This window comes from Mizuhopecten yessoensis, unplaced genomic scaffold (assembly GCF_002113885.1).
Source record: "Mizuhopecten yessoensis strain PY_sf001 unplaced genomic scaffold, ASM211388v2 scaffold11075, whole genome shotgun sequence".
NCBI lineage: Eukaryota > Metazoa > Mollusca > Bivalvia > Pectinida > Pectinidae > Mizuhopecten > Mizuhopecten yessoensis.
The window spans coordinates 233,155-250,009 of NW_018408867.1; the positions used below are offsets into that span (position 1 = coordinate 233,155).

General features: G+C 36.1%; 1 protein-coding gene across 3 annotated transcripts in view; it reads left to right on the forward strand.

The window, feature by feature from the left end:
• LOC110465426 overlaps positions 1–14,301 on the forward strand; it is a 61,802-nt gene extending 47,501 nt beyond the window's left edge. For all 3 annotated transcript variants that reach the window (XM_021521226.1, XM_021521225.1, XM_021521227.1), the window contains exons 4-5: positions 1,233–1,365; positions 12,534–14,301. In XM_021521226.1, coding sequence (XP_021376901.1) covers positions 1,233–1,365; positions 12,534–12,709 — 309 coding nt within the window. In that variant the 3' untranslated portion in view covers positions 12,710–14,301. The remainder of the gene's footprint in view (positions 1–1,232; positions 1,366–12,533) is intronic.
• The last annotated feature ends 2,554 nt before the right edge of the window (positions 14,302–16,855 follow it).

Genomic DNA, 16,855 nt, shown 5'->3' on the forward strand with positions numbered 1-16,855 from the left:
GATCAGAAGCAAACTTGAGGGCCGTCGTCTGCAATAACGGACCGGTCACATTACGGCACCTGTAAACCATTCCCACGTTAGGTCGTTTATCTCTTCCTTTCCTGTTAGATATCGGCGCCTTTTTGATGTTCCAGAAACATTTTTCTCATTTTTTTTCAACAGCTCGGATTTATGTTTACACGCATTTTGAATTTGTGGTGGTATTTTTCAACTCCATCTGCAATCGCGACTTTGTACGCTGGTTTTCCAGCATCTGACGATTTCATAACTTCGACATTTACTTCTGACGTTAGCACGTTTTTTTTTCAAGTCATTGTTGTACATGTAATAAACGAGAAGCGAGAAATGTACACGTTATGGATTCCTAGAAAAATGATCAACTCTACTTGCTGAAATCTTGATGTCGTTTTTCTGTTGGGAGAATTGTTAATTTGGTGCCCGGTTGCGACTGATTGCGGTTTTATTTATGGTTTTGCTCTTGTAATGGTCGCTAAACTAGGGATATATTTTGTATGAGGCTTAAAATTAACGGTCGCCTGTCGCTTCATACTAAATGCTTATATAGCGAATGACATCAGGGGGATTGTTTAGGTCATATATGACAGAAATTCGCTGAATATAGAAGGTCTTTAAGGCAAGTTTGAATATGCATGAGCATGTGATAGTATAACAAAGGGTCGTTAAGGCATGTTTAATTGTGCATGACCATGCGGTATTTATAACTAAGTAATACACTGTTGGCATTCATAGGCAATGTGAATGTCAAATAAATTAGAAGACTGCATGAAACACGCTAAATGTTGTTTATCATTGCCAACTGAAAAGATTTATATAGGGATTATTTATAACTTTCTTGTCTGTGTACTATAGCGCACATACATTTTTGATATGACGAGAGCTAGTAGAAAATTATAACGTTCAATTTATATTAAATCTTAAAAAGTAAGTCAGCAATTATCAATAAGATGAGCTTTTTCACGAATACCGTGCTTTTGACGATGTTGTTAGCCAATGAAACTATTTTGACGGACATACACTCTGAAAATCGTAGTCATTTGTGCGATTGATTCTGATACACTCACCACCAATTATATGTAACATGGCGTCCAACGTTATATTGGCAAGCTTAAAATTGTATCATAACTCCTAAGAAACAGAATAAATGTTGGAAACCTTTGCTGACGTCGGAGTGAGTCACTTGGTAAATATTGTATTTTAACTTTTAATCCTAGAGCTATTCGTGTGGATTTGGGCCCGGGAAGTACTGCGCTGTTGAGAATGAGAACTTTGTCATTGAATTCAGCAATTTCCGGACATCAACATCCGTCGTGCGGCTGATGGTGACGGCGAAGAAAACTTATGACTGTAAGTATGACGTCACTTCCTGTACACTTACATAAACTTGTATTAAGTCACGGATCATTTTTATTATATTCTAATTAGTTTCACAACAGAAGAGTTGTGTATTTTTGATTTCCACGATTTTATTGCGTTTCGTTGTCTTTTCATTATTTCCGTTGCGTTTCGTTTTATTTCACTTTGGTACATTGTATGTTTCGCTGTGTCAGATTTGTGTGTCGCGTGTGTAATTAACGATCTAAAATGACAGTCAACTCTAATTGCATTGACATTTGTATTTTAAAAATTTGAGGTTTATATTGTACTTTAACTGACCAGATAAAGCATAATAATAATAAATAAAACCGTTGTAACCGGTAAATTGACTGGTTAAGATGAACATTGAACTTTTGCTATTTATGAAGCTGAATCCAGCATTGCTTTATGTTTCGACGTTGCATTTCCATTTAGCAACTTAGCGACATTTGTTTTTTTTACTCTAACTCAATGAGTTATCATCTCGAGAAATTTCTCTGACGTAATCACCTGGTTTAGCTCAGCAGCCCAAATGCCACACTGGGAGTTTGGAATACATTTAAATTTCACGCATTACCAAATACAAATGAAACCACAAAAAAATACAATAAATCCAATTGCCGGAAGCGAGAATATTTTTAAGTTGGTAAATGACGTTCCGCCTTCATCCGGATTCAGCTTAGAATGTCTCCTCTCCCACGCGAATGAGCTGATAAGCTAGGAGAGGGAAATTAAGTTCCACAAGAGGTCTCAATCAAATGTTTTTACCATAAAGTTATCAATTTCCTTGGATTATTTGTACCAACATTTGCATTTTTTCTTTATTCATGTCTCTCATCATCAATTAATTTTCGAGACGAGTATATAAACACATGTAAATATATGAAGACTAAAATGTAGAATTCATTACGCCAATCGAGGACCCCGAATAAATGCTATTATGCAAGACATTCCCGAAAACAATTAGGTTGTTTTTGTTTCAATTGTGCTTAAGTGGTCACTAGTAAAACATTCACACATATCATCGATTTCCTATCAGGTGGCACGCTTTTTTTATCATTATGCACCATTATTTGGCACTGACATTAGAAACTATAACTCTACATCATGTGATGTCATGACCACCTGTTATTGAAAGTCTATACAAGACAAAAACTGAATACAAATTCTGGAGAATACCGAGGCCATGTGGTTCTGTATAGCATGCAGGCAAGTTATTGAAAAGTATATCCTTACAGACACGGCAATCAAAGCTAGGTGACAAGTCTTGAAGAATAATGAACAAAAATGGTATTTGAAGCCAGAACATGTCATCTTGAAGTACAACGAAGGAAATTCACGAAAAAAAAGTTGCTGACGTGTTGAAGAAATCTAACAAAAGCCTACAACACTATTAGAAAGCACAATCTGACGTCCAATATGCAGTCTAAAATACAAACATATCTGATGAAATTCTTGATTGAAAACAGAGTGAAAATAACGTCCTTATTTTCTGCGTCAAAGGCTCACAAAACAAATAGGAAACGATACTTAGGGTCGTCTGAACGAGATGGAGGTTTTATATAACAGTTATCTAGGTTTTATTTGGGATATTTTTGTAAATGTCATACAAATAGGTAACAACAAGGAAACGACAACGTGAAGTCGGCAAAACAATAAAGGAAATCGCCCAACGCTACTCAATTCTACGAGCCTAAATGTTCAATTCGAAATGTTCAGTGACATAAAACAAACTGTACTAGATGAAAAGCGAAAAAAATAATAGGAGGTTATAAATAGCAATAGTTAGCCAAACGAAACGTTTAACGGAGGAGAAACAGGAAATGAGCCAGCGATATTTTAACGGATTTTTGCTTCTTCTTTGCTTCCTCCCATACTTCCACCTTTCTGTCTTCCTTGTGTCTACTCGTGTCATGTATAATTTGCATATTTTGCTCTTTTTCTGGATTCCTGCTTATTACTTGTCGTGTCCACAGAGAAATCCAGAAAAAAAGAGCAATATTAATATGCACATTCTGCATGATACGAGTAGACTCAAGGCAGAGAGAAAGTTGGAATTAGGGGAGGAAGCAAAGAAGAAAACATTGGAATCGGAGAAATTCAAATCTGAAGACAGATCCTTCATTGGGTACTATAACAGGTATATGTATAACGCATATACCAGAATAGACTAAAGGAAGCAGTGTATGGTAAAAAACAAACAACGTTTGTGCAAGAACATTTATTCACATTTCAGTCGTGACTCGAGACTTAAATGATAGGGGCTAAAATCAGGACTTCAAACCCCGAACATTTAGACAGTGTAAGTAGAAATACAAAACGCTGAGTAAAGAAGGAGAAACATTTTGATCTTGATAATTGTTATATTAATGAATTTTGCGAAGAGGAAGTGTTAAGATTGTACATGCATGTGTCATGCTCGTATACTACTGGTGTCATAGGGAAATGGATGATTTCATGTATTAATCATTATGGTAGATGCGGGCAATGATGACGTCATTATTGTACATATTGTCGTATCATGTAAATATTCCATTCTTTACGTCACAATTAAAATCATATTAATCCGATGAATCAGAATGTTCCGATGTACGATCTGTCGAAATGCATCGTGGTCACCGTTTTTGTCGTCGTCGTCAAATGCTTTTTTCATTTCTGAGTAAAACATGTACTAGTACTGTGAGCTTAGTTTGACTTAGGCATTGTATGATAGACTATAACGTGGGGAATGTGTTTCCAGCTCGTTTTAGTGGAATAATCAACATTTTCAAGTTAAAGACATGATTCAGTATCGCAAGAAGCAATTATGAACGCATCAAGCAAGAAACACGCATTTAACTTCATTTAGCCATTCAGTGAATTTGCAAGAATTACCAATATTTGATCAATTTGATCAATTTGATCTTGAAGTCAAAACAATATTGGCACAGCGATACATGAAGGCATCGTGCTCGCATTAACCCAACAACTAGCTGTTAGCTTCCGTTGGCCTTCTTGTGGTAATATAATTCACGAATGCGCGATCGCGAACTTCACATTTCATGCCGGTACCTGCAATTTTATTTCATGTCATGGGCTAAATTACATTGTAAATCATAGTTTTACGATGGTAGGAGGAATAATTCTAAATACAATTATTTAAATCTGTCAATTTCAATTCCGTTTGCAGAACGTGGGCGCTCGGAATGCCATAACAACCGTAGATTTCCAAATTCGGCCATGGAAAACGATGTCAGATATATTCACTTAAAATAACAACTTGTACACAAAAGGCCGCTATAAGATATACTAGATATTTTAAACATCGTTATAATACAACAAGTTAAATCAACAATTTACAAGAATTTGTGTACAGGTTTCATCACTGTTGTGTTACAAAAATACATATTCATATGTAAAGCTCAATACATCTGACACGCTAATTAGAGAAATGACTTGTTACTAGATCGATACTGAAGTTTAAGAAATAAATGTCCTAATTATAAAAATACAATAGATACGTTTAACGTTTCCTACAGAAGTAGATGATGTTTGGTTGCCTGTTGAAGATCATTACATATCCACGAGTGTGGTAGAATATTAATTCAATCAAGTGCGCATAATAAAATTCTTTCTGTTATGTGGATATGGTGGTCAAGTATAACAAAAACTCCAAAATTTGTCTTCACTTAAACAGAATTAAAATAGTCATCTTGGGTGTTTTCATTGGGTAAACATCTAATAGAAAATGCTATGTTTTAGTATTCTTCAAGCCGTTTTTTCGAATTGCTGAAGAACGAAAATAAATCGTCTTGTATATGTCTATATAAGGATGCTACCGGGATTCCCAAACGGCATACCCCCAGTTAACCCTCAGTCTGTTGTTTGACATTACGTAAAATAGATTTCAGGTATACAAGACTTTCAGAAACATTTTGATGATGGACTCTATTGTTTTTGTTACGACTAACATGCTGTAACAAGTTTTTTTGTTAGTTGTTTTTAATATAATCTGTAATTGTTATGGATATAGATGAGTACAGAGGGTTCCCGAGCGTCTCGCCAATTCGGCGTCATTCGAGACTTTACGGAGTACACTGATTGATTATACCATATGGACGTGACATATAAGTGCAGTGGTATTTGGAAATACCGAATTATTTAAGTAGGAAATGAAGATTGATCGGTGTGTGTTTTTTAAAGGTTAGTGGAAGAGAACTTTACCGATATAGTCGAGATGTTCTATATATATATGTAGCATTCTTTTTCCGTCCTGTTTTAAGATTCACGTGTAAACAGCGTTGAAATATGGAAACCATGAAACAAATCAAAGGAATAAATTATGGTATATGAGCAGAGCACTGATTCAACATTTCCGGGGACCCCAATCACATAGGTGAAAAGATTACAGGATATATGTAATGGCCATTCTGATATCTAAAATGTAATTAGCAAACAAATCAGAGGGTCAAACCGATTTCGCTTTAAACTACTTAGTTTTTATTATGAAAAGTTCTTTTTACACAACCAATAAGAGTTTCTATGTGACGTTCGATGACTAGTACAGTATGTCCACTGTCACATTCATCAGACATATGACCGGTGAAGCGTATGCACACAAAGGTGTAAAATGTATACGCGTTGTCCACAAAATCGATGTCGATTCGGCTACGATGTAAGCGTATGTATAATTGTTGTTATATATGTACCGAAATGACTCGATTCAGCTACGCTTTGTGCAATACTTGGTCATAAATGTGCGAGAGTCTTTGATCATCGACATCGATTTTGTGGACAACTCGTACAGATTTTACACCTTTGTGTGCATACGCTTCACTGGTCATTTGTCTGATGAAGGTGGTAGTGTACATACCGGACTGTAAGAGCTTTTTATAGACCTCCTTTATAGATCCCTTTGTTGTATTTCTACATATGGTTCTGAACACATGGATGTTCACTACTTTGTTGAGCTGCGGTGGCCAAGTGGTTAAGGCGTCTGACATTCTGCTACCGCTAGCCTTCCACCACTGGGTCGCGGGTTCGAGGCCTACGTGAGGCAGTCGCAAGGTACTGGCCGTAGGTCGGTGGTTTTTCTCCGGTATTTCTGGCTTTCCTCAACCACCACCACCTGGCACGTCCTTAAATGACCATAGCGGTTTCTAAAACAAACAAACCTAAATCACAAGTTTGACCTTTAGTATCACTTAAGTGCCCTAACTGAACTTATGTGCCTAATAATACAGTAAATATTAATTCTGTTAGACTTTCTGTGTCTACTAAATATTTATTGAAAACATTCTCTTGCTATTATCTTACATTTTACGTGGCCATGGTTGACTCTGCAGGTGGACCATCATACTCCGAGAATGCAACGGTTATTTAAATCATCATAAATGGGTTATAGGCATATTTCTTACTTTGCTGTATTTTTTCATATACGTTTTGGATCAATTTAGGCATAAACTTTTCAATCTTTTGTCCTTTTGTACTCGAGTCATCAGGTAACAAAAGGGTATATATTATACAGTAAATAATGACGTTGTCTGCTGCTTTGTACAACGACCTTGTTAACTTTTAGGTAGGTGTACCCTTACCCCTTTCCTATACACAGTGCATGATTTGAAAAGCTACAATGTATGAGACTACGGGATAAGTTTCGTATTTACGTGGCTCAATGTTTTGCTTGTGACAGCAGGGTTGATTCGGTTTTCGTTGCATTTTTTAGGGAGAGATTTATTATCCAGCTGAACCTTGAATATCAATCTGTAATACCAGATTTTTCTATTTTTGACTTCGATACAGATAAAATAGCTCATACACAGCAAACAAATTTGTCGAACTTTTTCTTTGAAAGTAACATGGAACAAAACGATATTTACTACAGATTTATTTGCCAGCTTTATAACTTATTCATCGATCACAGAAAGGATCTCTGAAATAAAACATGGAAACAAAGTGACAAGTGATTTACACGTATTCCGCTTCCAAGTTAAATACTTTACTGTCGAAAGAAAACAAAACTTTCGCAAAAATAAACATAAAACCTTCAATCTAACGGAGTCATTAAAATTTCATTGATCCATAGAATTCCCCACAACGATAGATCGTAAAGTCAGAGAAAACAACCCACGGCGATGTTAACGATCGATATTCAATTCTCGTATATCTCTTTTTCCTCCGCAGATCAAGTGTGGGTTATTGTCATCTTATCAACGAAAAGTCTTGTTTTTATTTTCAATTGGAAATTCAAAATAAACGTTTCACATACACATATACCTGTACATCTATTTCAAACGTCATTTGAAGGAAACAAGCAATACTCACAAACATTGTTTTTTAGAACTGTATTAATCTCATATAGCTTTGAACAACGAAGACTGGTTCAGCATAACGCTTGTCGTATTTAAGTGTTAGTGATTTCCGGTTCCGGTCGTATTCACGATTCTTAGTTTATTACTGTTGCTACTTTGAACTCTATTTATTTGTATATTTTAGTTTATTTTATTTTATTGTATAAATTTCGCATCAAGTTTTATTTCAATTGCAAAAACGCGTTTTAGACGAATTTAACAAATGATTAAATTCTATAATAATTTCCCAAGAATCTTAAAACATTGCATCTGCATCAATTGCATCATACATGCACAATATCGTATTTAGGTAGACGAACAATATTAATGTATGTTTAATTTTCTCAAGATTAACAACGCGATACGAATAAGCTAACAGAACTTTAGACGATCCTAACATTTCAATTGATGTGCTGCTTTGTTTGAAGCCTTCTAAGATATACGAGACGCGAAAAGACAGGTCACTTCCGTCGAAGACATGTAATATATTTCCCAAATGCGGACTAAGTGTCCGGATTTACAGCGGGTGATTTATGATGTCGAATAACTAATGGTCTCGACTATGTATTTGGCTCTCCGAGTCTAGATTTGTCACAAGTTTAACCCTTGAATAATAGGAAAGGAGAATGAATAATTCCTGTCTCCCATCCTGCGGTGGCTAATCCGGTTTGATTTTTGTAATTGTTGGTTCAGATACATGTATCATGGGGATCGTTTATCACATGCATCATCGTAAATTTCATCTTACATTTCAAAGTTCTTTTTAAGTTTAAAGGCTCGACATTCCTGAATAAGTACCATGATTGGTTATTTGAGCCAGCCTGCGTTACTTATTCGTCGCGAACTATTTTATTTCCGCAGACTTCCCAAGAGCAGACTTCCTTGAGGTTATCTTGATAGCGGGGTATTTTTACTTTCATCTTTGCCTATGCCCTCGCACTCCCAACCAGACAGCGCATCCTGGGACAAACAATATGTTGGACGAGTGCAGCGACAGGTTGGCAGACGATTACTCTGCCAATGTTATTTATGTACAGTTTGTTTTAGTTCGTCTAGCTCCCTAAATGATCCTCAGATTGATTATACACAGGCTACTTATGAGTAAGAGATGTTTGTTTTCGTCTATCTTTAGATCTGTCTATTTGTCAGTGATTGTCATCATTCTTAATGCTTATTTTTACCAATCTTTATGTAAGTGCCATGTGCATTGATGTTTCGAACAAGTCCATGTTTTTGGCCGGTCCCCCAAAGGTCAAGTTCATTGTTATACATATCGTTTGGTCATCACTCTAGAAGGCCCTGTTGTTTGAAAACAAGTACTGCAATATCTCGACCGAGTTCATGTCAAGGTCAAGGTCATTATTACATGATATACACAACGTATCATATATTTGTTTTAGAATCCATGCATGAATCTGTCTTGAAAGTATTTATTTTTATTGAAGAGTTCAGTTTTTTCATATTTAAACATTTGTAGTCATCGGTCCTGTTCTGGAGATAAGCAAAGAATTTAACATACAGATGAGACACAAAATTATGTTTTCTCTTTCGTTTTCAATAACAACAGAAAAAGCAGTGACACGTCTTGTTATTTGACAAGCATCGTTGCGACGACTTCCAGTTAAGAGATCAATCAGATCACGCACGCCTGTAACACGTTGTGGGATAAAGATAGTTGAAACCCTAAATCCCATCAACGACGGTACTCAAATATTGACCGAAACAATAGAAAGTTAAAACATAAAGAAAGATACGGGTTCAAAATAAATCTTTTCTCTTGAGTCTGAAGCAGCATAAAGCACAATATTAAAACTACATAGGAAAAACATCAGTTGAGGAAATTAGAGAACTTATCACAGGCTGAGCAGCGTTTTACCAAAAATCATGAAGTAGAGGTTCGAAGTTCAAACCAGAAGACTCACTGAGGAACTAGCGGCAATAACAAATAGCTGAAAAGAAAACATCTCATTGAAATGCAGTCGATATTAAATGTCAAACAAATACGCAAGTAAGCTAGGCTTTGAAAGCAATATGAAGCTTGAATGTCACGATGGAAAGAAAATATCAGTTTCTATGACCTGAAACTAATTGAAGGAAAGTATGTAGACTGTACAGACGGTTCATAATCTAGCAACTGAAAACGAAAACTAAAAGTAGTGCAAAACACGGACAATGATCCTATTTATATGGAGACCACTGAAAAGGTACAAGAAGAGGAAGACCATGCGTTCTGGAAGGGTAATCGACTTCTGCTTTATTGAAGAAACCCACCATAAAACTAGGTAAAATCCAAGTAAGGTCAAGTTCAAGTAAGGTCAAGTCCAAGTAAGGTCAAGTCCTCATAGCGATATATTAGACGAGGACGCAGAAACAAGTATTAGTATTACGAACGACCACGAGACACCAAAGAGGAAGTCCAATAGATTCGGACTGCAAAAGCGTCTCGAATCGGCCCTTATCAGAGCAAAATTTGTCACCCGGTATGAGAGAGAATAAGTGCAATCCGCAGCATCATTCATCTTCAAAGAACCTATCAAATTGTCCATCATATACAAAATAAAATATCCAAACTGTCCATAGAGCCTTTTCACATTTAACAAAGTAACAAAACAAAACGAACAATCATAAGAGTGTTTACTATTAATCCCTGATGTGTGGCTAAAACTAACGTTAATTGGGAGCGCGCTACGGTTAGTTATAGGCCTTTTTCGGTGATATTTCACTATTTGTACCCTCTTTTTGATAACTTTAATGATCCACAGATTATATTTAAATCAATAGTACTAATCGTTTTGAGGCATTCCAGAACATGACTTCTTGTGCTTTGGATGTTGTCGAATCAGGCAAATGTGAGCACGCATGATGTCTTTCAGACATCGCGTGAAATCGGCGTATGCATGGGCACGGACTACGGTCATAGTAAAAAACAAATCATAGTAAAAAACAAAACGAAGTCCCGAAAGGACAGTTGACTACTGACACTGTCATGTTTCATATGCCTGTTCTCAAACATTTCTAAACACATGCGCAGTTCAACTGCTATGGAAGTGAATTCTGAACATTGTTATTCTCTTCACAAAATCCATTGTTTGGTTTTGACCACAGACTCTATAAATCTTGGTTCATTATCATCGAAGGTCTCTGGTGCCTTTTTTGTAAGCCTTGTGTCACTATTGTTTTCGAGAGAAAAAATATCAAAATTTCGGAGAACCTTTATTTTCTTCGTGTCTTTTTCTTCATTTGTTGTCGTTTCTTTTGTTTCATCGAAGAATATTTAAACCTCGTATTATATTGAGAATATGACTGATTGTTTAATTATAGCTGTGTGGCCTACCTTCATAAATGTTAAAAACAAAATGGGCATTTAAAACCTTACGATACAATTCCAAACGCATAATCTGAGCTAGATTCGACTTTGCCTAATCAAGGTTAAAGGCATATTAAAATAAAAACAACGATTATCTTTGATGTTATTATACACCAATAGGCGAAGTAATAGGAAACTATAAAATATAATGCTACATGAAATCAGCACTTCGATCTCATATATATAGTTATAGGTATTGAAAAGGGAATATCAACATACATTCCGTGATATTTATATGTATATGTGTCACTTTGTCGAGTTTAGAGCAAAAATCATTGTTAAAAGGGTTAATTAAGCATGTCTTATCTACGACTGTGGTGTTTGATACAGCATGGTTCCGGGAACAAACGCAAGTCATCGTTACTTCGAATTCGGAACATAGATATAATTAAAAATGCCAGCCGCAAGGCTTTCACAATCGATTTTAAACAAATGTGCGTCGGTCGGCAAACGTAAGAGGGAAATTTGATTTTTATATGAGTCATAAAATAAATTTTAAATCTTTATTTGTACGAAGTCTTTAAACTTGTTGTTGATTATGAAAAATAAAGTGCAGGGACTTTTTATAAAAGTAAATACTAGAGTTTGAGTGTGTCTATAAAGCTTGCAACGCTAAAAGCTTTACTAGTCTACGTTTGCTTGCTCTCTGTGGTCTACGTTCGAGAGAATTGGTCGGCTGATAAGCCGCCAACTTTTACGCATAACAAGACACGCCGTCCTATGCTTTAATTTGTCTGACCAAACCCTTCTGTCTCCCTTAGAGCATGTCAGTCTTTGTTTTTTTAACAGGAACAGACTGACACGACATGCCAGACTATATAGATATGGTTTTATGATCGTGACCTAATATCTCTGTTCCCCTCCCATATCTCCTGCAGATAACCATTTTATGACCCGTGTTTTCCTCCATAAGTATTTGTTAGCCTGCCGCACCGACTGGCGACCTAGGTTATTATTTATCGATCGACTATACCTCACGTCTTCTTAATGATCTGCTATGTCAACTAAATGATGATTTTTTACTCTTCATACCTCCTTTATTCCGTGAAGTATTGGATATACTTGGTGTGTGTAGGATGTGGGTTATAAACTGAGTAGGGGGCTATAGGCCTTTGAGGAGCACTGAATCCGGAATTATTTTGCCTAGTCACAGCAAAATACATCCAGGAGTTCGAACTATGTTATGTTGGTAAAATTCAAAAAGTCAGTATGGATGTTAGTTATGCCGTCTATACTTTAATAAAATGTTTTCTTTTTAAACAAGGTAACACACGGGCTACCGCTATTTCTTCCATATTCTTACACATCTTATTAACAACGAATTACTGTGGGTTTTTTTTACATAAGGTAGTAGATATTTTCTTTTTTAAATAATATTCAGTCTGAAAAACAGTTTGTAAAGATACACGTTTTCACAAGTATTATGCTGTATTTTTATCATTTATCTATTTTTGTTTTATCAGACGAGCCTCCTCTATTGGCTGCTGTTGTTGGAGGGGTCCTAGGTGGCGCTGTGATTATAACGGTCGTTGCTGTCGTTGTCATCATGTTCCGAATCCGGAAACGACGATGGAGAAAACCTCCTCCTGTACACGTGCCTCTTCCTCCTCCTGACCCTGACAGGGAAACCTGTGTGTAAAACCGGAAGTTACACGTGTGCATTTATGTCAACAGCGGAAGTGTCTTTGCTAACCTCTTTGATGAGAACATGCAATCATAACCCTGCATGATTGTGTAGGTTTATGTGTGAATTTGTACAACCGGAAGTTGAAGCGGATGCTGCCGAACGAGCAATACAAATTATCGAGTATGGCAGAATGAAGTCCCACTTGGTTTATTGTAAGTTAAATCAGGCCCTGGCATTGACAGACGAACGAGGACAAAGATTGCTACATGTATTGACATGTCGTTTATCACCGTGTACAGATCAGGGTCGTTTCTCCCTTGATAAAAACGTCTCTTAAGCTGCTTTACAGGTTTTATCATATTGAGAAAATGAGGATAATTTTTATTTGTGGGAAAATAACATTGTTTTTTTTCTAATGAATGATTTTATTTTTTTATTTGCGTGATACTTTGATACCACAACCGAAAGATAGTGCGCTAGTTGGACATGTACTGGCTGACGTTTGACTGACATTCGTGCCTCACGCAGCGCCACCTGTGTTTATCTACCGTGGAATCATTTTCATTCATTGAAATGTTATAATGTGTAAGATATGCCTTGTTCCGGTCACATCCATTTTTCGCTTTATAAATGTTTCTATGAACGACAACATCACAGTGTGAAAGAGCGGAAGGTCGACTAATTAAAGAGCGGAGATGAAATAAGACAAGATGAATTACCCTTATTTTCACATTAAAGAATTACAACGGGACTTTTATACAGGCATTGACCCACTATAGGACATGAGACATCGGTTTATACTCTGTATCTCTTATTTGTATACAATGTTTGGGTGAGTGGAACTTGTTTAATATGATGGATATCAGGATCAAGTTCAATATATTTGTCTTGGACACACGTGGAGGTTAAGAAAGCACCCTGTCTTAAGCGATTCAAGAATATGGAATGATGGAGCAATACACTTCCATAGTACACGAAGCCTTCTCTTTAATCGTACGTCAAGTTAACGAAGAGTCAGACGGCGCGAGTGTTACAATACATTGTCATCGTATTCCTATATATAAGTCATGTTTATACATCATCGGTTCTGCATATCATTTTTATCAATTGCTCATCAAAACCCTAATCGTTAAGGTATTATAAACTGTGTCCTTGTACTGAGTGAGATGATTGTAATGCTTCTAGAAAAGAATATAGCATAAAAAACATAACCATCACACACACGCATGTATAAAACGTACAGCGGCTAAATACCAGCTGATAAGCCTTCGATCATTGCGCTATTAACACGGAGATCCTTTGACGTCACATAATCGTCCAACAGTGACCAGCATTAACTTAACCTTAAAGTAACAGAAAAGAAAATAATGAACAGTGAGGATACAGTAAAGAAACTGGGATACACATCAAAGGGTTGTGTAGATGTTCCAATTAAAAATGCGTACCTTTACCAAATTCCTTATTGTGTTTCGTCAAAGGAACTTTTTACAAAAGCAAAACTTTAGGACATGTATGGCGTGTGTTTTTTTGGAGGAAATGGAGATCATGTCCTCGGAAGGAGAATTCATTTTAGGTGCATATCGGATCTTAACATATAAAACATGTAAAACTAGAATTTTGATTTTGTAAACAAAAACATGTCTCCCTTTATTAGCCAATAGACAAACTTCGGTATAAAAACAAATCAACAAAAAGGGCCATATCTCTTTATAAAGTGGGGCAGGAGACCCGAATTTAGAATGTCACACTCCTACTTACCAAGATACATTAAAACTATAGCAAAGTTTGGTCAACATAAGTGAAATAATATGGAAGTTATGCTGTGGACAAACTTCGGTATTAAAAATAAACAAAGGACCATAACTCTGTGTATAGTGGGGCATAAAACCTAATTTTAGTGCGAGAGATTCCGCCTTCACAAGATACATAAATATGGTAAGTTTGTGGTCTTGTAAGTGAAATAACATGGAACGTATGCTCCGGACAAACTTCGGTATTAAAATTAAACAAAAGGCAATTACTCTGTATATAGTGAAGCACAAGACCTAATTGCAGTGCACTGCACACCTTCTGTGGGTAATGCAAACATACTTCAAGTTAGATCAAGGTATATTTAATGGTTCAGAAGTTATGCCGTGGACACACTTTGGTATTACAGATAAACAAAGGATCCTAACTCTGTATATAGTGGGGCATAAAACCTGATTTTAGTGCGAGAAATTCCGTATTATTTATGTTTTATAGAAAAACTAAATCTTAAGTTCATGACACTATATCTTTTCTTTTTGATCATTGAATATTACTGTGAGACTAGTAACACAGATCACTACCCAGACTGAGAAGTTGTGAACAACTTACAACCACATGTATAAATTTATAGACTGGCCTTCATCTTGACAGCAAATACGGTAGCAAAACGCACTTCGCAACGAAGATATTCTATTGAGCGCATTCCATAAGTAATCTTTATTGCTGACAATTGCGTTCATACAACTATATACGCCGTCAAAATGAAGGTCAATTTGTAGATTTACTTCCTTCATATGATTTAAATGCATGAAGGAAAAACAGTCGGAGGGTACATGTGAAGCTACACGGTAAATCTTCATCGAATTATGCGTATATTAAAAAAAAAACACAAAGTGAATTACTCTATTTTTTCTTATGATAACTATCCGATCGAATGCTCCAGTACAAAGCCACCATTGTTTACTTCACGGATAAGTAAAAGTTGAACGGCTTTAATGAAATGCAAGGTTTGCCAGCATCCCTATTGTTGTATTATTAGACACGATGGATCCCGAATAGGAACCAAGGAATGGCTGCTATCGGCCTTTTATGTCGCTGAACCGTGAAGTAAACATAGAAGTTAAACGGTGCCATATTTAAAACATATACCACCCGCCGAACATTGCTTCACTGCATATAAGCTAATGTATAAGCTGTCGGAGGACTTTGCTTTGTCTATTCTAACATGTGTTACAAAACAAACTCCGATTCGTTCTGATTAGGTAGGTGATAGACATGTGCCAAGTTGTTTAGTAATTGCGTTCATCAGCCAATAGACCAATTCTACACGGCATATCCTTTTCTTTTAGTGGTTATACTGGTTTACGCAGCAAAATTGATTATAGTAATATTGTTCAAATTACAGTTTGAAGGCATTTCATTTCAAATGAAAAAAAAATGAGAAAACGTACTTCGATCATCAACAATTGTATCGAGCTTGTCTGCTTTGTGTTTAGTCCCAATTCCAGAGAATGTGACTAAGGAATCGAACGGGGATACCATTTACGACAAACCATCGGTATGCTAATGGCTCTGTAAGGTAGCATGTTTTACCAGCTGTGTGATTACAAGTAAATTATGGCCAGTAACAAACAGGCTTCTCGCTATATGTTCCTGATGATGAGAAATAAAACTACCCTACGTTTAGTAGCGGGTCGATACTTAATCAAAACAAGACAGAGACTATTTTCTTTAATGAAAAATAAATACGTTATAAAATCCCGTTTAAAAATGGTCCCGTTATAGAAACATACGTTTCGAGTAGAGTATAGGCATGCAGAAATATAGCGAATCGTAATTTCAGCATCACAAATTTCTTTAAAAGATAACGACACCCCGGAGAATTTATTTTACTTCAATTTCATGAAATATTCATTACACTTTTAAACAACCGGGACAATGTACTATCCTCAAAGGTTTCTATTTTTCATTACATGCAACATCGTGAGTTCCTTGTATCTGATATAGGGACTTAAAATAAAAGTGCTCGTGCAGAATATGGTCACAATTTCACACCATCGAATATTTGAAGACACTGGGTTCTATTTTGACCCACATTTTATTGGTGTAATTCCCCCTTTGCTATATTTTATATTATATACGTTCTTCAAATACACTTCGGGATGCCTAGTGTAAATGGTTTATCTTACCATAACACAGAGAGGGAAACTTCATCACTGCAGGAGTGGAATCGTAATAATCAGATCACGACTTTACTACTTCCCTGTTAGTCACGGGGGGCCAGGGGTGTAATCAGGATAAAATATATATTGAAACATTATTTTTTTGTTATAAAAAAAAAGCTCGGTAAGCTTAACACTAAAAAAGTGTCACTAGACAGTGAAAAGAAGTCATGCAGCAAAAGGCAAT